Below are 22,336 nucleotides of genomic sequence, written 5' to 3'. Positions count from 1 at the left end.
TTTGATTTTGGGTTTTATATAGAGAGAGAGGGTTTTGGGTAAAAACGTGGAGGGATGAGGGCCTTTCATGTTATGGGGATAGATGAGTGTTTCTAGCGTGTTCCTTTTTAGTGTGTTTGTGTGAAAGTTTTGTGTATTTTGCGACTCATTTGGAATCAAATGCAAACTTGGCAAGGAAGCCAAGGGAACTTGGCCACGAAGGAAAATAATTCTAAATAAATTTGCAAAAAACATTCTATTTTTTTTAAATTACAATAATTTAATATAAGTATAGTTCGGTTAACTCGGCCAGTTCGACTAGTTTAGATTTTAGATTAGAAATCAAATTGAACCGAATAGATCAAACGTTTCGATTGTTTTAATAATAATCAAATTATATTAACTAAAAATTAAATTGAAGTAAGAATTTTAATTTAGATCAATCGGTCGGTTCAGTTGTCGAACTAAATTAACTGTAATGGAACATCACAAATCTTTTATACCCGTAATTGAAAATTTATATAACCGAATTGTAGTTGGACCGCAATAGCTATATGGTTCGGCCAATTATTTTAGTTAACTGGATGACTAAATTTTATTACTATTAATAACTAAAAATAAAAAGAATAATTTTGGTATGAATTTTAGTAGTATAGAAATTTAGAGATAATTAATGTCTAAGTCGTATGAAAACTTATAAAAATATTTTCAATTTTTTGAAAAATTAAAAATTAAAATTGTGTATGTATATTTTGGTTAATTCAATTGATTCGATTAATTTTAAAATATTATACTAAAAAGAAATCAAATCATTATTATAACACAGTAAATTCTATAAAATTAAAAGAAACTAATCCGATTCATTATTTGACATGCGTTGTCAGAAATTCATCGATGACAATTAGAATTTGATTTAAAATAAAAATTATAAAAATTATAAAAATTATGGTTAATTATAAATTGAATTAAATTTATAACTAAATTATAAATTAAATTTTTAGAGTTTATCTCCCGTAAATGACCTACACGGTTTATGTGAAAATTAGTCTGAATTTGAAAAGTTAAAAAATGTGTCTTATAGTTAGAAAATCTCATGAGTCTTGTGTAAAAAAAAAAAGTTGAACCACTCTGATTCATTCCGACCGACTGATCTGATCCCCACTATCAAAACAACCTTTAATAATGCATAATGGCCTGGTCCGGTGCATAGTCTCCTAAGAAGTGAGGGTCCTACTTAAACCGTTTATTAATAAATATATCATATAGACCATCATTTACACAAATTATATTTAACTCATTTAAAGTAAAACATATATGAATATTAATTAAATTTGATGTCTAAAATACTAAAATAAATTTTTAATATTTATTATATAGACATATTCAGATCATATCAATAAACTGAAATATTAACACAATTAATTAAACAGGTTTCAACATATTTGTGCGAGTTAAATTACTTAACATGCTTTTTGTATTTTAAACGAATTGCTTTGTTCATCACTTGAATTCGTATAACCTCAACCTAAATCTATTTAATTTCATGTTGTAGCGATGTTGGATCATGTTGTTTAATTCCGTTTAACTTTTTAAATTACTCTTAATTATCAAATTTTTAATCTTTTATTCTTTTATTGGGACGTTTAATTGTCATTTTTGTCTTCACTTCACAAATAAACAACAGGCGATTACATTTTTTGTTATGTTGGAACTAGTAAATCTACCTGGGCCATTATTTATCTTCATCTATTATAAATTTGTTTAATAATGCTTTGAAATCTTCACATATATGTTCCGTGAGGAAATTGAGCTCACATAAAAGATACAATTCAAAAATCATATAACAATACATAATCCAACAAGTTATTCAAATACCTTGACTTAAAAAAAAAATCATTTTTTTTTCATTTTAAGAGAAATTAATCTTTAAAAATTAAGCTCTAATTACATTATCAATAAAAAAAAATAATGTAAATAAGGTGAAATTGATTTAGGCTTATAGGTAGTGATATTTAGAGAAAGATTCCAATTTCCACAATTAGTCCCATCCACCTACTGGTATAGCATCTGCATCACGGCAGCTGGTTGACATCTACTATTCAAATATAATCATACAAATGCCAAAAAGCATTCACTTTCCTCATAATGGACTCTGGACTCTAACAAAACTGAACAAACTACAACATAAATGAAACCAAATATCTTCAATTTATCAAAACTTCTCTCCTTCAGAGACCAACAACTATGGCCCCAATTGCATCCCTTTGGCTCCTACTGATCTTTCTTCTTCTTGGTTCAACACCAAATGCAAAACCAATTTCGACATTTTTTCCCAGAGCTGAAAATTACCAATCTTTAACCAAACTTTCTAGAATTTCTAAGCCTAAGATCCCTTTCAAGGCTCATTATTTCCCTCAAGTTTTAGACCATTTCACGTTCCAGCCAAAAAGCTATAAAATTTTCTACCAAAAGTATCTTATGAATAGCCAGTATTGGCATAGAGAAGCTCCTATCTTTGTGTACACTGGGAATGAAGGGGATATTGACTGGTTTGCTGCTAACACTGGTTTCTTGCTGGATATTGCTCCTAAATTCCGGGCTCTCCTTGTCTTCATTGAAGTACTTGTTTTATTTCCTATAAATAATTGAACTTTTTACTTAACTGGACAAAAAAGAACATGTTATTTTAGTGTTTCCTTGAACTACTAGAAAGGCCCATATGTTGGATTAATGTGAAAAATTTGAAAAATAATTGGAAGGGTTTGTTCTTTGTTGATTAATTATGGGTTTGTTCCTTATTTGTATCAGCATAGATTTTATGGGGAGTCGATGCCATTTGGAAAGGAGTCATACAAGTCAGCAGAGACACTAGGGTACTTGAATTCACAGCAGGCATTGGCTGATTTTGCAGTTCTGATAAGGAGCTTGAAGCAGAATCTTTCTTCTGAGGCATCTCCTGTTGTGGTTTTTGGTGGCTCTTATGGAGGAAGTAAGCTCTTATTCTTATGATGCTTCGGAGTAGTTGTTTGTTCATTATATGTGATGTTTTGGTCAGTTTATGTTTCATGAAAGTAGATACTTTTGCCATAATTTTTCCCATTTCTGTGGCATTATACTTGAGTTGAAGTAGGTGTTGCAATTTAATGATCAAATGCCATTAATGTAGCAGCATTTAATGCTCCTTGCAGTGTATTCTTTTTCTACTAGTAAACATTGATAATACTGATAACATAAGCTGCATGAAAACTTAATTGAGCATTACATTTCGGCGGTTGGTTTCCATTGCCTTCCAAATTAGCTTTGAAACTCTGAAATTCTTTACTATTTATTATCGCTTTGCCGTTTTCTGTTTCCGAGCTATATTTATTCAACCTCCTCCCATTTCTCAGTGTTGGCAACTTGGTTCAGACTGAAGTACCCTCACATAGCCATTGGTGCATTGGCATCTTCAGCCCCTATTTTGCAGTTTGATGACATTACTCCATGGTCAAGCTTCTATGATGCTGTCTCCCAAGATTTTAAGGTCTTCTGTTAATCTCTCCTTATTTATGCATGCGATTTTGATGTGAGATTTTATTGTATTGCCCATGTTTTTCATTTGGATTTCCTTTGTAAAATGAATTTGAGCAGGAAGCAAGCTTGAATTGCTATCAAGTGATAAAAGAGAGCTGGGCAGAGGTGGAGGCATTGTCATCTCAGAATAAAGGGTTAATTGAACTAAGCAGGACTTTCAGAACTTGCAAGTAAGTTATGAACTTGCATACTCAAAATTCATCAACAGGAGTTGTAGTTTTGCTGAAATGAGAGGGTTATGAGTTCGTATAGTACCAAATCTTTGCCGAAACTCAACTCGTATCAAAATGTTAATATAAATTTAATTTACACTTCAGGCGTTAGTACTTGGATAAATTTAGATAAATGTATGCTGATGCGGCATTCGGATATAAGGATATTTGTCCAATTACCACCTGCCACGCCAGCGTACATTAGGCTGAATGTTTTTAAAAAACCATCATATCTGAAATATAAATTAAATATACAGTCCCAAATTGATACTAATTAAAGCTTCAATACCAAATAGAAACTAGAGGCAAAAGTTTGGTCCCCAACTGGCTAATATGTCTCATTAAGTCTATAGTGATGATTTATTCCTTCAAAATTTACAGAAATATCCATTCACTAGATTCAGTATGGGACTGGCTGTGGTCTGCTTTTGTTTACACTGCCATGGTGAATTATCCAACAGAAGCAAATTTCATGATGCCCTTACCTGCATACCCTGTGAAGGAGGTAAGATTTGCACTGATTCAATACATAACATTGCCAACTTTTGTTCACTTCAATTTGTTTTCTGCAATGAAGATGTGCAAGATTATAGATGGATTTCCACGGGGAGCATCCAAGATTAGCCGGGTCTTTGCTGCTGCAAGCTTATATTACAACTATTCTCAAGGAGAAAAGTGCTTTCAGCTAGAAAATGGTCCTGATGCTCATGGACTTCATGGTTGGAATTGGCAGGTATCTTTCTTTACAAGAAAAAGCCATGCTATGTTTCTCGGAAACTTGTCGAGTTCTACCTTTTTGACATTTCGTTTCCGTTTCCAAAAATGTTTCTCAAACTCCAAAACTCTATTTTTGTTATTTTCTCTTGTAAAAATTATTGCTTCACAGTTTTCTGTTTCATTATATGTCGTTTGGGCGAATCCGTTTTCGTTCTACAAAACTAGTACAAAAGAGTGTTTTTTATTTTTGGATCAACAAGAGACTAAGTGTTTGATAATCTTAGTCAGAGGTTACTGCAATGTTCTGAACTAAATTTTCAAGTTAGCACCTGATAATCCAAGTGACAAAAATTATCAATGTTTTTTCCAACAATGATCAGGCATGTACAGAGATGGTCATGCCAATGACATGCTCAAACGACAGTATGTTTCCACCATCTGGGTATGATTTTAAAGAGTTCTCAGAAGACTGCAAGAACAAATTTGGAGTCTTGCCTCGGCCGCATTGGATCACTACTGAATTTGGAGGCAAAGTGAGGCATTCTTTACTTATTCTTAATCATCAAATCTCCTTAAATTATTAGTATTGCTTTTCCAACAAGATTAAGACTTTGTTACAAGGTATTCTTTGAGTTCTTGGTTATGTTTCTGTTGTGTTTTTTTTCTTATTTGTAGAGAATGGAACAAGTGTTGAAGAGATTTGGCAGTAATATCATCTTCTCTAATGGAATGCAAGATCCATGGAGTAGAGGAGGGTCAGTACTTATATTTTCACGAAAACTTGTCGAGTCCTATGTTTTTTGTCGTTTCATTTCTGTACCCAAAAATATTCTAAAACTCCAATTTTCGTGCTTTTTTGTCATTTCAGCATTTCCTGTTTAAAGATTTTGACCATCTAACTGATAATTTTGTATTCTCAGTGTCCTGAAAAATATATCTTCCAGCATCATTGCACTTGTGACAGAGAAGGGTAAGTGAAATGTTGATTCTTGAATGATGAACTAAGGATATAGACACTAATTAAAAAGAATCAATTTTTTATTCTCTCTCCAAAAAAGCATGTTTTTTTTTACCGCCGCACAAACAAAATATTTTGTTGCGAATGAACAAGATATTATTATATATTTCAGGAGCTCATCATGTAGATTTTCGATCTGCAACCAAAGATGATCCGGATTGGCTCAAGGAGATGAGGAAGCAAGAAATGGAGATCATTAGAAATTGGATAAATGAATACTATGCAGATTTGAAAACAAATGATAGATAATGCATGAACATGTGCATAAGTTGGTGCTTCTTAATTTCTTATCACAAAATGTTCAAAATCCAACGGCTACAATTTGTAACTTCATCTAATTTCACAAATGAAAGTAAAAGAGGAAGTGGATAGATTTATTTAGTCTTAATCACAAAAAAATAAGTAAATTTTAGCAACTTATTTTAGTTCCAAATATTCTATCGATTTGATTTTTAAAACAGTGGTCATTTTTGTCAATTTTTATTTTTATATTTTAATTATTGTTGATATATGAATTAAAATTGTTATTCAACATATATGAAAGTTCATTAGACTCTAATTATTTAATATTTGAATTAATTTTATAATATAAAAATAAACAAAGTAATCAAATTCAGTTTTAATTGTACTGAACTAAAATTTTTGGTTCGAGACAGTTCAATTTTTTTGCCTCCAAGCCAAAAGTTCGGTTCGGTTTAGAAATTTTCCAAACTTCGATTGGTCCGTTTGGAAAAAATTTCCAACCAAACCGAATCCGATGCTCAGCCATAGTATCCATAATCAATTTCTAGTTGGTGCAATGACTAGTAATATATCATGAAATTTGGCTATTGTCTGAATATAAAGAAATTGTTCTGATCTAATAAATGACGACTCCATAACCTTCGTATTACTTCATGAAGTATGTAGTCTTAACTTTTTATTAACAATATTAATTTGGTCGCTAAAATCTAGAAAGTGGGGTATGAAATATATTTGCCGAGAGGCCTGCCGCGATTTTTATATTAAAGTTAATTTTTAATGATTGGGAGAATTATCTCCTAATCGTTTTGGCAGAAAATCATAACAAATGAAGCAATTCGCAGATATTTAGTGACATGTCCTCCGCGGTGGAGGACATGTCATTATTAAATAAGACCAGTTCGCAGTTTAATTCTGCCAACTGGTCCCTTTTTCCTTGTGGTTCGCAATTTTTTTCTGCACAAAAAAATAGGTACAAACTTAGAATTTCAGGTTTTTTTGATGCTAAATAGGGAAAAAAATGGCAAAGGGGCACAAATAGGGGATTAGCCCCACCTTTTTCACATACACATCCTTTACATTTTCCCTGCAAAATCGTTATCTTTGATCCTAATTGGACAATAGCAACCATATTCTTTTAAATATAAAGCGTATTTAAAAAATTAATTATATTTTTAAATTTAATGAATGTGTCTCTCTTTAGTTTTATATTTTTATAAGGATTAAATTATTTCTCTTTTCTTGTTAACTTAATTTTTTAATTTTGGTTGAAAAACTATATTTTTAAAAGTGAAGAATAAATAGTATTTAATTAATATGATGTGAAGTAGAGAGTAAAAATTAACTTTTAAAATGTGGAGAATCAAAATTAAATTTTCATTTTAAATTTATATAATAATTTTTCAAAATAAAAAAGTCAAACTCTTTAGTGAGATTATTGAAGACTGATTAATTTTTAAAAATGGCTATTAAAATAAATTAATGTATACATTTCACAAATAATTTGTTTTTTTTTAATTGTCACAAAATATGACTTGGATGAAGATGTGGAGCTATAGCAATCCAACAGTCTAGACTTTCTTATATCCCAACAAAGCCATTCATGCCATCGATTATTTTTACTAATACAGTTAGTTTTAGTAAAGCGACATTGACTTCATAATCCATTGAATGATGTAAATTACAATATTAATTAATGTATTTAATTTGATAATTTTCATATAAACAGCCACATATACTTAAATCAACACATGTCATAGGTTTTTATTTGCATAAAACAATTTTATATCTAAAATAAAACAAATACAAAGCCTATTACAAGGATCACAAAAAAACAGAAATACAAAGTCTGTCATGTGGATGCATTTATGTCTTCTTCATCCCAGCATTTAATGTGGATGCAGCAGGGTCCTCAAGACGCGAGGCACCAACTCGTCAATATGAAGCATTAGTTGTTTTCCTGCAAGGTAGCCAGAATGCAGAGAAAAACACAAATAAAATTCCCAGCTAATGGATCCATGTATTGCACTTCTAATTCTAAATATTTCCAGTTCAAACTTTAAAAGGAAAACACTATTAAACTAATAGAGATTATGGTATATGGTACAAATTTGGATCTAAACCAAAAGAAAAGCAACACTAGAAACTCAGCTCGCCAAACGGATAGGAAATATTCACAATAAAAATATAACTAAATTAGCATATGTAAAGACAAAAAAATTAAAAAGTTACAAACAAAACCATACAGAGAAACAAAAAACAGAAACACAATCACATCCAAAAACACCTAAGCACAGAAACACAAATGCACCCACACAGAGAACCACCAAAGCATAGAAACACAAATACACTTACATACAGAAATATTAAAACACCCACATAGAAAAGCACATAAACACAAATACACCCACATATAAAAACACCAAAGCACATAAACGCAACCACATCCACGTAGAAAAATACCAAAGCACATAAACACAAGCACACCCACGTAGAAAAATACCAAAGCATATAAACACAAACACACCCACACCCACGTACAAAAACACCAAAACATGGAAACGAAAACACACTTACATAGAAAAACACACCCACAAAAAAAAACACTAAAGCACATAAACACAATCACGCCCACATACAAAAATATCAAAGCAAAGAAACACAAACACACTTACAAATAGAAAGAGAGAAACACACCCACAAAGAAAAGCACCAAAGCATAGAAACACAAACACGCCCACATAGAAAAACACCAAATCATAGAAACACAAACACACTGACTGTTCCATTAGTTTTTTTTCTTTGAACTAATATGTCATTAGTTCATGTGGCAATTCATTACGACTAGAGTTACCGTGATTCACATAGTCAACAACATTGGAACAGATGCAATTTCGGTCATTGACAAGCAGCTAAAGATATAATGAACTCACAGCATTACCATACACATAAAAAACGATACTATCCTTAAATAATCATCATAAACTAAACCTTAATTTCCAAGAAACTATATTAGATTTGTCAGAACAACAATTCCAATCATAATACTAGAGAATAATCAGACTAAGGCTTATCTGGAGTTCCACCGATCGTTTCATACGCTGCTCGTATCTTCTGTTTCATTGTTTCTGATACGTCTCTCAGCAATTCAAACAAGAGTAGTATAAGGACAAACCTTTGGGAGCATTGGTTTAATATATTGACCTCTATCCTCTCAAAAAATGGCAATTTCTTGCAAATCCCAAAACACCTTATAAGTTGTAGTATACATAAATATACCAAGGATACATAAATATAACAAGGATAGCAAAAAACGTAAAAGATAAATAAATAAAAGAAGGGAGGTGAACAAAGTGGGAGAGAGAGAGAAAGAAAGAAAAAGAAGACCTGAGGCAAGCTTTTCATAGCTCCCAATAACAGGATGCTTAGCGGCAAGCAAAGTTCAGTGAAGAATTTAAAGGTGAGAGATCACCAGCTGTGAAGGAGAAAGCATCCATTCCATTAGCAGCAATAGGTGATGTTGAGCGCCGAGAAGATACAGCAAACATAGGGGCTGAACTACGACAATTAGTAAAGAAAAAGCGATAAGATGAGTTGAAGGAAGCAACAGAAAAGAAAATTGTTGCCAACCAATGTAACAAAAACATTAACTTCACACTCACACAAGCTTAATTTATCATCTTCCAGCTCTATATTGTCTTTTGGCTTAAATGATAATCTTCGTATAGCCAAGTGCGACCTTCATACCATCATACTTCTTGCAGTCTTGTGCTGGAGCTCCATATAGACAGTATGTTATTATCTTTGGAAACCTGTTCAATTATTATTACATTAATAATCTCCATTTTACTTCTTTTCGGTGACTTGAGGTAAATGATATTCTTACCCAGCTGAGTTGTCTCCCTCAGCTCTCAGCACCCACTCTTGCCAGCCGGTGGAGGCTTACAAATTTCAGAAAACCGTCTTGAGTTTGCGCATCCAGTCACCTACTGTTCGAATGTGGACACTAAGGTAGTCGTCTGGTGGTGCTGATGTGATTGAAGATGGGTGCCTACAGTACATTAAATTCCTTTTAATTTATTGTCTAATTAATAAATGGCTTAACTAATTACCATTGGAAGGAATAGGCTGCAGCGCATGTGACAAACATGTAGTGTCCGTTCTTATGAAGCCCTGCGACTTTGACATGTACAATCCACATATCATGAAGATCATAAAGGAAAAAATCAGTTGGCTAATTTAAATTGCAGTCTATATTTTAGTAATCAGATAAGGGAATCTTGCATACCACATACATGGCTTCAGTTAGAATACTCTCTGTATGGCTTTTCTGCAATCAATCTCGGTGCTTTTTCTGTAAGATGTAGCTTCACCTGAAAATCCATTGGCAAGCTCAGAATACTTTAGAGTAGAAAGAAAATTCCCTCCTTTAAGGAAGAGAGCAAAAGTGACAGAAAGGAACATATACACAGTATCACAGTTTCTTGTACTACTTGTCAAGTGCACATCTAGGCTCAGTTAAATTAAACGTGAGAAGAACGATGAGAGTTCTAATTCTAATCTAGTTTGTTTATTTCAGGTAAAGACAAGAAAAAAACTATGCATTAGCACCTTAAGGCATCACATCAATACCAGCATATTGAGACACTGATTTCTGAAGTGGATAGGCATAAAATGCCAAATTTACCTATAATTTTTGTATGAATTGCCAGTCCTCAAGTAAAATATTGAATTCTAAAAAAATTAAAAGTCATGCTATAATTAAATTCTAAATATCTGCTCCATTTATTCACAAATTATTTTAGCCAAACATTAGTAGCAAGGAAAAGTCTAAGGTAATGTTAGAGCTATGAAGTACTACCTGCACAATTTGATGCTTTGCAAGAGTTGATGAACTAACTAAAATAGGGAAACGCCCAATAAACTCTGCCATTAGATCAGTACTTTCAACCTGCAAAGAAAAATGAACATTCAAACTTGTTCTTTAAGTTATAACTATCATCCATAACTATGTATATTAAAAAGAGAACAAATATAACTAAAAGAGAGGATCTCCACTCTTACACGTATAAGTAAAGATGATTGCTCTCATGTTAGCCCGAACAGCTGCACCGAATCCAATTGATGAATCATGTTGTCTGGTAAATATCACAATTCACAAAGAAGGTGATTCAAATATGAAAAGAGGATGTAAAGGGTGAGTACCGAATATCTTCTGATCTTATGACCTTTCTTTGGTCCATCCTGGAGGTAACCCTTCTGGTTGCGTCTTCTCATCTGCAAGCTACATTGCTTAACAAAATATAGCAAGAAACTTATCAATATAACAGCTTAAGAAGAGAACAAATCATGGGCTTTTGTAAGCATAATAACATATAGATAATAATTGATCGGAATTTACCGGCACTTCACTCAAGCCTTTATCAGAAAATCTTCGACAACCAAAAGGAATCCCCATTATCTTTCAGAGACCATATATTTCAAGTGTGCTTACAATCTGTCAAAGTTAAAAACTATAAATAAATATGCACAAAAAAACCTTAAATACTACATATAATGTATGATCTCTATAGTATATATTTTTTTCACTAATTACAGAGACTTCCAAGTGTTACATAATTCAAGTTTTCATGTATGTATTAAAGCAAAGAGATTTAATAAAATCCTGACCTGTCTGATGACATCATTGAGACCAGGACATAATCCACGACTTGTTACAATTGATGCCTTGACTTCTTTTGGTTTGAAATATATTTTCATAAATGATCAGCAGGTTATTGAGCAAGTTGCTATTTCCTGTAATTATAAGAATCCAACAATAAGCCCAGATGGGTATTAAGATGATAACAAAAGTAAACTATGAGTGTGGTTTAGGTTACCTTGTCATTACATCCCATTATGTTAAAAATTTCTCATAAATGATTAGCGGTACCAGCACCTAAATATTATAAAATTTCAACAATTAAAAAAAATGTATGTGGCAACGTCAGATGGTTAAGAGAAAAGAATGAGAAAGCAGTAAACATTGCCTACATATGTTATTTCACCAATAAAAAGCCTCTTGCCTTAAAACCGTAGTAACTTCACTAACAGACAACAATTTTAGGTACAATTCACACATATATTTATCAAAACTAAAATCCGCATATAAAAATGAAACATCGTCGAGAAAACTTTACTCTACTCGGTAACAGATTTATATTTGCAGCAATTAATTATTGGGGAAGTAAAAGGGAAAAAAGAAAAACACTTCGAATATGAAAAATAAAAAAACAATCCTACCTCCCCTATCTGGAAGGCATACTTAATTGACGAGTGGCTGGTTGATAATAAGAGAATTCAGTCTCATTGAATAAGCAGGCATTACATGAAAGAAATTGGCAGAGAGATGAAACTGATCCAGGTATGAGAACTACAAACATACAAATTATAGTGTTTTTGACTAATTAAAGATTAAAATTACCTGATTATAAATAAAGGAGCAAGCCAAAACTCCAAAACCAGATAGAAAAAACAATGAATGGCTAGCTTGATATATAAAGTGTCTATTGGATTAACCTACATTTTAATATCCTTAACAAAATGTTTAAACAATTGACTGAAATTTCATACTAGGAAAGAGAAAATAAAGAAGAAGAAAAGCTCTACCTAAATACCAGTAGCACTGGCCAACTGAGACAAATCTGCATATGTTATCCCAGAGTACTGCTCCTTCAAAGGCTTAAGAAGCTCCAACGCATTAACAAGACCTCAAACAAATTGCTATTCACACTTGGCCTTTTCTTTTCAAACAAAAAGGCAAATTTACAAATGGCATGAAAATAAATAAATAACTTTACCTGCATTACCTCCATGTTTGAGCTCAATTTCAAACCTGAGACTTCTATTAGCACTACCTCTTCTTAGCCACTCTTCTATGTTCTTGTTATACCTCGACATTTCTCCTTCTCCCTGATGAGTTCTCCTTTTCTCATTCCCGCTCTTTTTCCTTCTCTCGTTCCCCTTTTCTCCCTCTCTATGTCTCTCCCTCTCACGTTCTTCTTTTTCACGGTCCTCTTTTCCCCCTCTCTTTCTCTCAGATTCTTCTCTATTAGGCCTCTCTCTATCTCTGTCTTCTTCTCTCTGCCTCTCATGTTAGTGGTTGCAACTTCAGGCTTGAACAAAGCACTCATAATGACAAGCCTGACCCCAACATTGTTAAGGTTAGCATGGGCTTCAGCATACTCCTTGAAGAATTATTCCTTATCTAGAGCATATTTTCCAGCATATGCCTGTAAATTTTATTTTGCAAATATCTATACAACATACTATAAATACTCCCTTTAAAGCCAATAAACTTAATTTTCACTAATCTTTCTGCTACCCTAATTCTTTCCCTTCTATCATCTCCATGTTATTAGTGATATCCTTCACGATTCTGATCATAGGTGTCACCCCAATCCCAAGTCCCATCAGCAGCACCACATCATACTTCTTGCAGTCTTGTGCTGGAGGTCCATATGCACCGTCTGTCTTTATATTTGGAAACTTGTTCAATTATTATTACATTAATAATCTCAATATTATAACTTTTCGGTGACTGGAGGTAAAAGTATATTCTAACCCAGCTGAGTTGTCTCCCTTAGCTCTCAGCACTCCACTCTTGCCAGCCGGTGGAGGCTTACAAACCTTAGAGGAAACATTTTGAGTTTCCGCGTCCAGTCACTAAGGTAGTCGTCTGCTGGTGCTGATGTGATTGAAAATGGGTGCCTGCAGTACATTAAATTCCTTTTATTTTATTGTCTAACTAATATACGGCTTCACTAATTACCATTGGAAGGAAGAGACGGCAGCGCAGTTGACAACTATGTACTGTCCGCTCTTATATCTGAAGACTTGTGGCTTTGACATGTACAATCCACCTATCATGAAGAAACAATTCAGTTGGCTAATTTAAATTACAGTCTTTATTTTAGTACTTAGATAAGGGAATCTTGCATACCACATACAGGCTTCAGTTAGAATACTCTCAGTATGGCTTTTCTGCAATCAATCTCAATGCTTTTTCTATAAGATGTAGCTTCACCTGAAAATCCATTTTGCATGCTCAGAATAATTTTAAAGGAATACAAAAAAATCCCTACTCTTAGGTAATGCCAGAGCTATGAGGTACTACCTGCACAATTTGATCCTCTGTAAGTGCTCATAAACGAACTAAAATAGGGAGCCGCCCAATAAACTCTGCTATTAGACCAGCACTTTCGGCCTGCAAGAAAAAATGAGCATTCAAACTTGTTCCTTTATTTACAAATATCATCCACAACTATGTCCATTAAAAAGAGAACAAAAATAATTAACATTTAACTAAAAAGGAGGATCTTCATTCTTACATATGCAATTAAAGATGATGTTACTGCAAAACCTGCTCTCATGTTAGCGCGAACAGCTGCACCGAATCCAATTGATGAATCATGTTGTCTGGTAAATATCACAAAGAAGTTTTTACTTTCAAGTTTATAATTCCCTTAAACAGAAACATGATTCATTCATCTCACATGATTGATATTAGATTTTTGAAAAGAAAACAATACTATTAATTGTTGAAAACTAAAGAATAGCTAAAATGGCAGAAAAGGGAACCTTATAAAAATATCTCAATGTTAAAAGATATCACAAAGAAGGTGATTCAAATTTGAAAAGAGGATGTAAAGGGTAAGTACCGAATCTCTTCTGTTCTTATGACCTTTCTTTGGCCCATCCTGGAGGTAACCCTTCTAGTTGCGTCTTCTCATTTGCAAGCTACATTGCTTAACAAACTATAGCGGGAAACTTATCAATATAACAGCTAATTAAGAGAACAAATCATGTGCTTTTGTAAACAAAATAACAGATAGATAGTAATTGATTGGAATTTACCGGCACTACTCAAGCCTTTATCAGAAAATCTTCGACAACCAAAAGGAATCCCTATTATCTTTCTGACACCATATATATTTCAAGTGTGATGAAGATCTGCCAAAGTTCAAAACTATAAATAAATATACACAAAAAACCTGAAATACTGCATACATTGTATGATCTCTAAAATCTATATTTTTCCACTAATTACGGAGACTTCCAAGTGTTACACAATGCAACTTATCATGTGTGTATAAAAGCAACGAGAATTAATTCAATTCCTGACCTGTCTGATGACATCATTGAGACCAGAACATAATCCACCACAAGTTACAATTGCTGCCTTTACTACTTCTGGTTTGAAATATATTTTCATAAATGATTAGCAGGTTATTGAGCAAGTTACTATTTCCTGTAAAGATAACATCCCACAATAAGCCCAGATGGGTGTTAAGATGATAACAAAAGTGAACTATGGGTGTGGTTTAGGTTACCTTGTCATTGAATCCCATGCTGTAAAAAACTTCTCGTAAATGATTAGGGGGACCAGCACCTAAATATTATAAAATTTCAACAATAAGTTACATGAAAAATGTTTGTGGCAGGTTCAGATGGTTAAGAAAAGAATGAGAAAGATGTAAGCATCGGCTACGTATGTTATTTCACCAACAAAAAGCCTCTTGCCTTAAAACCGCAATAACTTCATAAACAGACAACATTTTTAGGTACAATTCACCTAAATTTATCAGAACTAAAATCCGCGTGTAAAATTCAAATATTCCCGAGACTACTCGGCAACAGTTTTATATATGCAGCTGTTAATTATTGGGGAAGTAAAAGAGAAAACAGAAAAACACTTCGAATATGAAAATAAAAAACAATCCTACCTCCCTTATCTGGAAGGCATATTGACAAGTGGCTGGTTGATAATAAAAGAATTCAGTCTCATTAAAAAAACAAGCAATACATGAAAGAAATTTGACGCGTAAGATGAAACTGATCCGTGTATGAGAACTACCATATAGATAAATCATAGTGTGTTTGACTAATCAAAGATCGAAATGAATTGATTATAAATATAAGTAGCAAGCCAGAACTCCAAAACCAGATAGGAAAAATAATGGATAGTTAGCTTGATTTATAAAGTTTCTATTGGATTAACCTACATGGCTACATTTTGATATCCATTACAAAAAATTTAAAAAATTGACTGTTATTTCATACTAGGAAAGGGAAAAAAAAGAAGAAAAGCTCTACCTAAATACCATACCAGTAGCACTGGCCAACCAAGACAGATCTGCAAATGTTATCCCAGAGCACTGCTCCTCCATAGGCTTAAGAAGCTCCAACGCATTAACAAGAGCTCAAACAAATTGCTATTCACACTTGACCTTTTCTTTTCAAACAAAAAGGCAATATTACCAATGTTACGAAAAATAAATAAATAACTATATGCATACTTTACCTGCATTACCTCCATGTTTGAGCTCACTTTCAACCCTGAGACTTCTATTAGCACTACCTTCTTGGCCACTCTTCTATGTTCTTGTTATACCTCGACGCTTCTTCTTCTCTCTAAGTCTGATGCATTTCTCCTTTTCTCATTCCCGCTCTTTTTCCTTCTTTCGTTCCCCTTTTATACCTCTGCCTATGTCTCTCCCTCTCACATTCTTCTTTTTGACGGTCCTTTCTTTCCCTCTCTCTCCCTCTCACATTCTCCATTAGGCTCCTTCCTCTCTCTATCTCTGTCTTTTTCTTTCTCCCTCTCATCTTAGTGTTTGCAACTTCAGGCTTGAACAAAGCACTCATGATGACAAGCCTGACCCCAACATTGCTAAGCTTAGCATGGGCTTCACCATAGTCCTTGAAGAATTATTCCTTATCTGGAGCTTATTTTCCAGCATATGCCTGCAGATTTTATATTGCAACTACCTATACAACATACTATAAATACTCCCTTTAAAGCCAATAACCTTAATTTTATCTAATCTTTCTGCTACCATAATTCGTTCCCTTCTATCCTCTCCATGTTATTAGTGATATCCTTCACGATTCTGATCATAGGTGTCACCCCAATCCCAAGTCCCATCAACAGCACCACATCATACTTCTTGCAGTCTTGTGCTGGAGCTCCATATGGACCGTCTGTCATTATGTTTGGAAACCTGTTCAATTATTATTACATTAATAATCTCAATTTTATAACTTTTCGGTGACTGGAGGTAAAAGTATATTCTTACCCAGTTGAGTTGTCTCCCTCAGCACTCCACTCTTGCCAGCGGGTCGAGGCTTACAAACCTTAGAGGAAACATTTTGGGTTTGCGCGTCCAGTCACTGAGGTAGTCGTCTGCTGGTGCTGATGTGACTGAAGGTGGGTGCCTGCAATACATTAAATTCCTTTTATTTTATTGTCTAACTGATAAATGGCTTAACTAATTACCATTGGAAGGAAGAGACGACAGCGTAGTTGACAAGCATGTACTGTCGGCTCTTATATCTGAAGACTTGCGGCTTTGACATGTACAATCCACCTATCATGAAGAAACAATTCAGTTGGCTAATTTAAATTACAGTCTTTATTTTAGTACTTAGATAAGGGAATCTTGCGTACCACATACATGCTTCAGTTAGAATACTCTCAGTATGGCTTTTCTGCAATCAATCTCAATGCTTTTTCTATAAGATGTAGCTTCAACTGAAAATCCATTTTGCATGCTCAGAATACTTTAGAGGGATACAAAAAAATCCCTCCTATAAGGTAATGCCAGAGCTATGAGGTACTACCTGCACAAGTTGATCCTCTGTAAGAGCACATAAACGAACTAAAATAGGGAGACGCCCAATAAACTCTGCTAATAGACCCGCACTTTCGACCTGCAAGGAAAAATGAACATTCAAACTTGTTCCTTAATTTACAACTATCATCCATAACTATGTCCATTAAAAAGAGAACGAAAAGAATTACCATTTAACTGAAAAGGAGGATCTTCACTCTTACATATTCAATTACAGATGATGTGACTGCAAAACCTGCTCTCGTGTTAGCACAAACAGCTGCACCGAATCCAATTGATGAATCCTGCCATCTGGTAAAATATCACAAAGCAGTTTTTACTTTCAAGTTTAGAATTCCCTTAAACAGAAACATGATTCATTCATTTCACATTACTTATATTAGAATTTTATAAAGGTAACAGCAGTATCAATAAAGTTGAAAAGTGGAAGTAAAGGGTGAGTACCATGACAAAATACAAGTTCCACCTGACATTGTTTCTCCCATCTGAAATACTTCGCAAACTCGTCTTAAGCCCGTCGGTTTTTACATAACAGTGCTACCATCCTGAAAAATAATAAAATTTCATATTTACATGTTCAGCTTATCATTGATAAACAAATCTTGATATAAAAATCCCAATCATTTATAGACAAAGATCGTTTTATGAAGCATACCTGAGTGTTTGCGGTATTCATAAAGTTGTCGACATAGATCCTCATTAGCAGCTTTAAGCCAAAACACCAAAATAAAAAAGGGAGGATCTTCACTCTTACACAATCAGGTAAAGATGTGACTGCTGAACCTCGATTAAATTGATGAATCATGTCGTCTGGTAAATATCACAAAGAAGGTGAAAAAAGAAACATGATTCATTCATCTCACATGACTAATATTAAAATTTTGAAAAGAAAACAATAGTATTAATTAAGGTGAAAAGAAAAGAATAGCTAAAATAGCAGAAAAAGGAACCTTATACAAAGATCTCAAAGTTAAAAGATATCACAAAGAAGGTGACTGAAATATGAAAAGAGGATGTAAAGGGTGAGTACCGAATCTCTTCTGATCTTATGACCTTTCTTTGGTCCATCCTGGAGGTAACTGTCTTCTCATCTACAAGCTACATTGCTTAACAGAATATAGCAAGAAACTTATAAATCTAGCAGCTTAAGAAGAGAGCAAATCATAGACTTTTGTAAGCACAATAACATACAGATAATAATTGATCGGAATATACCGGCGCTTCACTCAAGCCTTTATCAGAAAATCTTCGAGAACCAAAAGGAATCCCCATTATCTTTCCGACACCATATATTTCAAGTGGGCTAACAATCTGCCAAAGTTAAAAACTACAAATAAATATGCACAAAAAACCTCAAATACTACATATATTGTATGATCTCTATTATATATTTTTTTTTCCACTAATTACAGAGACTTTCAAGTGTTAAACAATTCAAGTTTTCATGTATGTATAAAAGCAAAGAGAATTAATAAAATCCTGACCTGTCTGCTGACATCACTGAGACCGGGACATAATCCACGACTTGTTACAATTGCTGCCTTGACTACTTCTGGTTTGAAACATATTTTCGTAAATGATCAGCAGGCTATTGAGCAAGTTGCTATTTCCTGTAATGATAAACATCGCACAATAAGCCCAGATGGGTGTTAAGATGATAACAAAAGTGAACTATGGGTGTGGTTTAGGTTACCTTGTCATTGAATCCCATGCTGTAAAAAACTTCTAGTAAATGATTAGGGGGACCAGCACCTAAACATTATAAAAATTTCAACAATCAGTTACATGAAAAATGTTTGTGGCAGGTTCAGATGGTTAAGAAAAGAATGAGAAAGTTGTAAGCATCGGCTACATATGTTATTTCACCAACAAAAAGCCTCTTGCCTAAAACCGTAGTAACTTCACTAACAGACAACATTTTTAGGTACAATTCACCTAAATTTATCAGAAGTAAAATCAGCGTATAAAATTCAAACATTGTCGAGACTATTCGGCAACAGGTTTATATATGCAGCTGTTAATTATTGGGGAAGTAAAACGGAAAAAAGAAAAACACTTTGAATATGAAAAATAAGAAACAATCCTACCTCCCTTATCTGGAAGGCATACTTAATTGACAAGTGGCTGGTTGATGATAAAAAAATTCAGTCTCATTGAAAAAACAGGCAATACATGAAAGAAATTTGACATATAGATGAAACTGATCCGTGTATGAGAACTACCATATAGATAAATCATAGTGTGTTTGAATAATGGACAGTTAGCTTGATTTATAAAATATATATTGGAGTCACCTACATTTTAATATCCATTACAAAATTTTAAACAATTGACTGAAATTTCATACTAAGAAAGAAAAAGAAAAAAGGGCTCTACCTCAATACCAGTACTGAGATAGATTTGCATATGTTATCCCAGGGTACTAATCCTTCATAGGCTTAAGAAGCTCCAGCGCATTAACAAGACCTCAAACAAATCGTTATTCACACTTGGCCTTTTATTTTCAAACAAAAAGGCAAATTTACCAATGTTATGAAAATAAATAAATAACTATATACATGACTTTACCTGCATTACCTCCATATTTGAGCTCAATTTCAAACCTGAGACTTCTATTAGCACTACCTCTTCTAGGCCACTCTTCTATGTTCTTGTTATACCTCGACGCTTCTCCTTCTCCATGATGAGTCTCTCCTTTTCTTATTCCTTCTCTGGTTCATTTTTTCTCCCTCTCTCTATGTCTCTCCCTCTCACGTTCTACTTTTTCACGGTTCTTTCTTTCCCTCTCTCCCTCTCACATTCTTCTCTATTAGGCTCCTTCCTCTCTCTATCTCTGTCTTCTTCTCTCTCCCTCTCACATTCTTCTCTATTAGGCTCCTTCCTCTCTCTATCTCTGTCTTCTTCTCTCTCCCTCTCATGTTAGTAGTTGCAACTTCAGGCTTGAACAAAGCACTCATGATGACAAGCCTGACCCCAATATTGCTAAGCTTAGCATGGGCTTCAGCATAGTCCTTGAAGAATTATTCCTTATCTAGAGCATATTTTTCAGCATATGCCTGCAGATTTTATTTTGCAACTACCTATACGACATACTGTAAATACTCCTGTTAAAGCCAATAACCTTAATTTTCTCTAATCTTTCTGCTACCCTAATTCTTTCCCTTCTATCCTCTCCATGTTATCAATGATATCCTTCAAGATTCTGATCATAGGTGTCACCCCAATCCCAAGTCCCATCAGCAGCACCACATCAATACTTCTTGCAGTCTTGTGCTGGAGCTCCATATGGATCGTGTGTCATTATATTTGGAAACCTGTTCAATTATTATTACATTAATAATCTCAATTTCATAACTTTTCGGTGACTGGAGGTAAAAGTATATTCTTACCCAGCTGAGTTGTCTCCCTCAGCTCTCAGTACTCCACTCTTGCCAGTCGATGGAGGCTTACAAACCTCAGAGGAAATATTTTGAGTTTGCGCGTCCAGTCACTCAGGTCGTCGTCTGTAGGCGCTGATGTGATTGAAGATGGGTGCCTGCAGTACATTAAATTCCTTTTATTATATTGTCAAGCTAATAAATGGCTTAACTAATTACCATTGGAAGGAAAGAGACTGCAGCGCAGTTGACAAACATGTACTGTCCGCTCTTATATGTGAAGCCTTGCGGCTTTGACATGTACAATCCACCTATCATGAAGAAACAATTCAGTCGGCTAATTTAAATTAGTCTCATTATTTCAGTACTTAGATAAGGGAATCTTGCATACCACGTACATGCTTCAGTTTGAATACTCTCAGCATGGCTTTTCTGCAATCAATCTCAATGCTCTTTCTTTCTATAAGATGTAGCTTCACCTGAAAATCCATTTTGCATGATCAGAATACTATAGAGGAATGCAAAAAAAACCCTCCTCTAAGGTAATGCCAGAGCTATGAGGTACTACCTGCACAAGTTGGCCGAGCCCATAAACGAACTAAAATAGGGAGACGCCCAATAAAGTCTGCTATTAGAGCAGCAATTTCGGCCTGCAAGGAAAAATGAACATTCAAACTTGTTCCTTAATTTACAACTATCATGCATAACTATGTCCATTAAAAAGAGAAGAAAAGGAGGATCTTCACTCTTACACATTCAATTAAAGACGATGTGACTGCAGAACCTGCTCTCTTGTTACCACGAACAGCTGCGCCGAATCCAATTGATGAGTCCTGCCATCTGGTAAAATATGACAAAGCAGTTTTCACTTTCAAGTTGAGAATTCCCTTAAACAGAAACACGATTCACATGACTTATATTAGAATTTTATAAAGGTAACAACAGTATTGATAAAGTTTTTGTACCATGACAAAAGACAAGTTCCACCTGAGATTGTTACTCCCATCTGAAATACTTTGTAATTAAGCCCGTCAGTTTGTGCTACCATCCTGAAAAATAATAAAATTCCATATTTACATGTTACAGCTTATCATTGATAAAACAAAGCTTGATATAAAAATCCCAATTATCTATAGACAAGGATCGTTTTATGAAGCATACCTGACGTTGTGGACAGAGATCCTCATTAGCAGCTTGAAGCGGAAACACCAAAATAAAATATAAAAAAAAAACACAAAAACATCGACAGAGAAAACACAGCAACAAATAAACACGCACATAGAAAAGCATCAAAGCACATAGACAGACACATTCACATAAAAAAAAGGATCAAAAAACACAGTAACACATACAAAAACACATAAACCCAAACACTTAGAACATTTGTAACACAAAAACACATAAACAGCCACACTTAGAAAGAGACAGTGAGAAACAAATATTTGTTTTGTTGCGAGTCCTTTTATAATGCTACTAATCCATATTCAATTGGGGCTACAAATCCATATTCAATTGGGATTTGTACAGCTGGATCCTAAATACTCCTAT

General features: G+C 33.9%; 1 protein-coding gene and 1 long non-coding RNA gene across 29 annotated transcripts; one reads left to right on the top strand and one right to left on the bottom strand.

Annotated features, from left to right (window-relative positions):
- The first annotated feature begins 2,118 nt into the window (after positions 1-2,118).
- LOC126664686 (uncharacterized) lies at positions 2,119-5,880 on the top strand. 2 transcript variants are annotated; one of them, XM_050357195.2, is made up of 10 exons: positions 2,119-2,598; positions 2,788-2,968; positions 3,369-3,502; positions 3,610-3,722; positions 4,146-4,269; positions 4,342-4,497; positions 4,862-5,014; positions 5,157-5,236; positions 5,402-5,451; positions 5,612-5,880. In XM_050357195.2, the coding sequence occupies exons 1-10, from the start codon at positions 2,224-2,226 to the stop codon at positions 5,746-5,748; spliced, it is 1,503 nt and encodes a 500-aa protein (XP_050213152.1). In that variant the 5' UTR covers positions 2,119-2,223; the 3' UTR covers positions 5,749-5,880. The 2 variants fall into 2 exon arrangements, with proteins under 2 accessions (XP_050213152.1, XP_050213153.1); XM_050357196.2 differs by having other exon boundaries at positions 2,385-2,598; positions 2,793-2,968.
- Positions 5,881-7,475: 1,595 nt separating this feature from the next.
- Positions 7,476-22,336, bottom strand: LOC126653580 (uncharacterized). 27 transcript variants are annotated; one of them, XR_008789984.1, is made up of 39 exons: positions 21,950-22,336; positions 21,754-21,837; positions 21,541-21,628; positions 21,357-21,438; positions 21,180-21,267; positions 20,801-21,099; positions 19,788-20,725; positions 19,105-19,163; positions 18,896-19,021; positions 18,603-18,722; positions 18,442-18,517; positions 18,067-18,221; positions 17,878-17,956; positions 17,582-17,702; positions 17,401-17,490; positions 17,228-17,311; positions 16,857-17,147; positions 16,091-16,781; positions 15,887-16,012; positions 15,111-15,169; positions 14,903-15,028; positions 14,635-14,730; positions 14,439-14,534; positions 14,109-14,196; positions 13,895-13,984; positions 13,721-13,804; positions 13,343-13,640; positions 12,388-13,247; positions 11,619-11,677; positions 11,410-11,535; positions 11,141-11,236; positions 10,945-11,031; positions 10,804-10,845; positions 10,601-10,690; positions 10,028-10,112; positions 9,852-9,918; positions 9,626-9,790; positions 9,402-9,551; positions 7,476-9,292 (listed from the first exon to the last, which is right to left on the bottom strand). It is a non-coding gene; the product is annotated as an uncharacterized LOC126653580 (long non-coding RNA). The 27 variants fall into 27 exon arrangements; XR_008789986.1 differs by having other exon boundaries at positions 9,626-9,767; XR_008789987.1 differs by having other exon boundaries at positions 9,888-9,918.

Source organism: Mercurialis annua, linkage group LG1-X (genome assembly GCF_937616625.2).
Source record: "Mercurialis annua linkage group LG1-X, ddMerAnnu1.2, whole genome shotgun sequence".
NCBI classification, from domain to species: Eukaryota; Viridiplantae; Streptophyta; class Magnoliopsida; order Malpighiales; family Euphorbiaceae; genus Mercurialis; species Mercurialis annua.
Note: the sequence above shows the minus strand (reverse complement) of the source record. Positions and strands in the feature narration are given on the sequence as shown.

Excerpts from the sequence above, each read along its gene's own strand:
- LOC126664686 (XM_050357195.2), top strand. The coding sequence starts at position 2,224 with ATGGCCCCAATTGCATCCCTTTGGCTCCTACTGATCTTTCTTCTTCTT. Across the intron at positions 2,599-2,787 it reads CTCTCCTTGTCTTCATTGAA|CATAGATTTTATGGGGAGTC; the intron begins GTACTTGTTTTA and ends TATTTGTATCAG. Across the intron at positions 5,237-5,401 it reads GATCCATGGAGTAGAGGAGG|TGTCCTGAAAAATATATCTT; the intron begins GTCAGTACTTAT and ends TTGTATTCTCAG.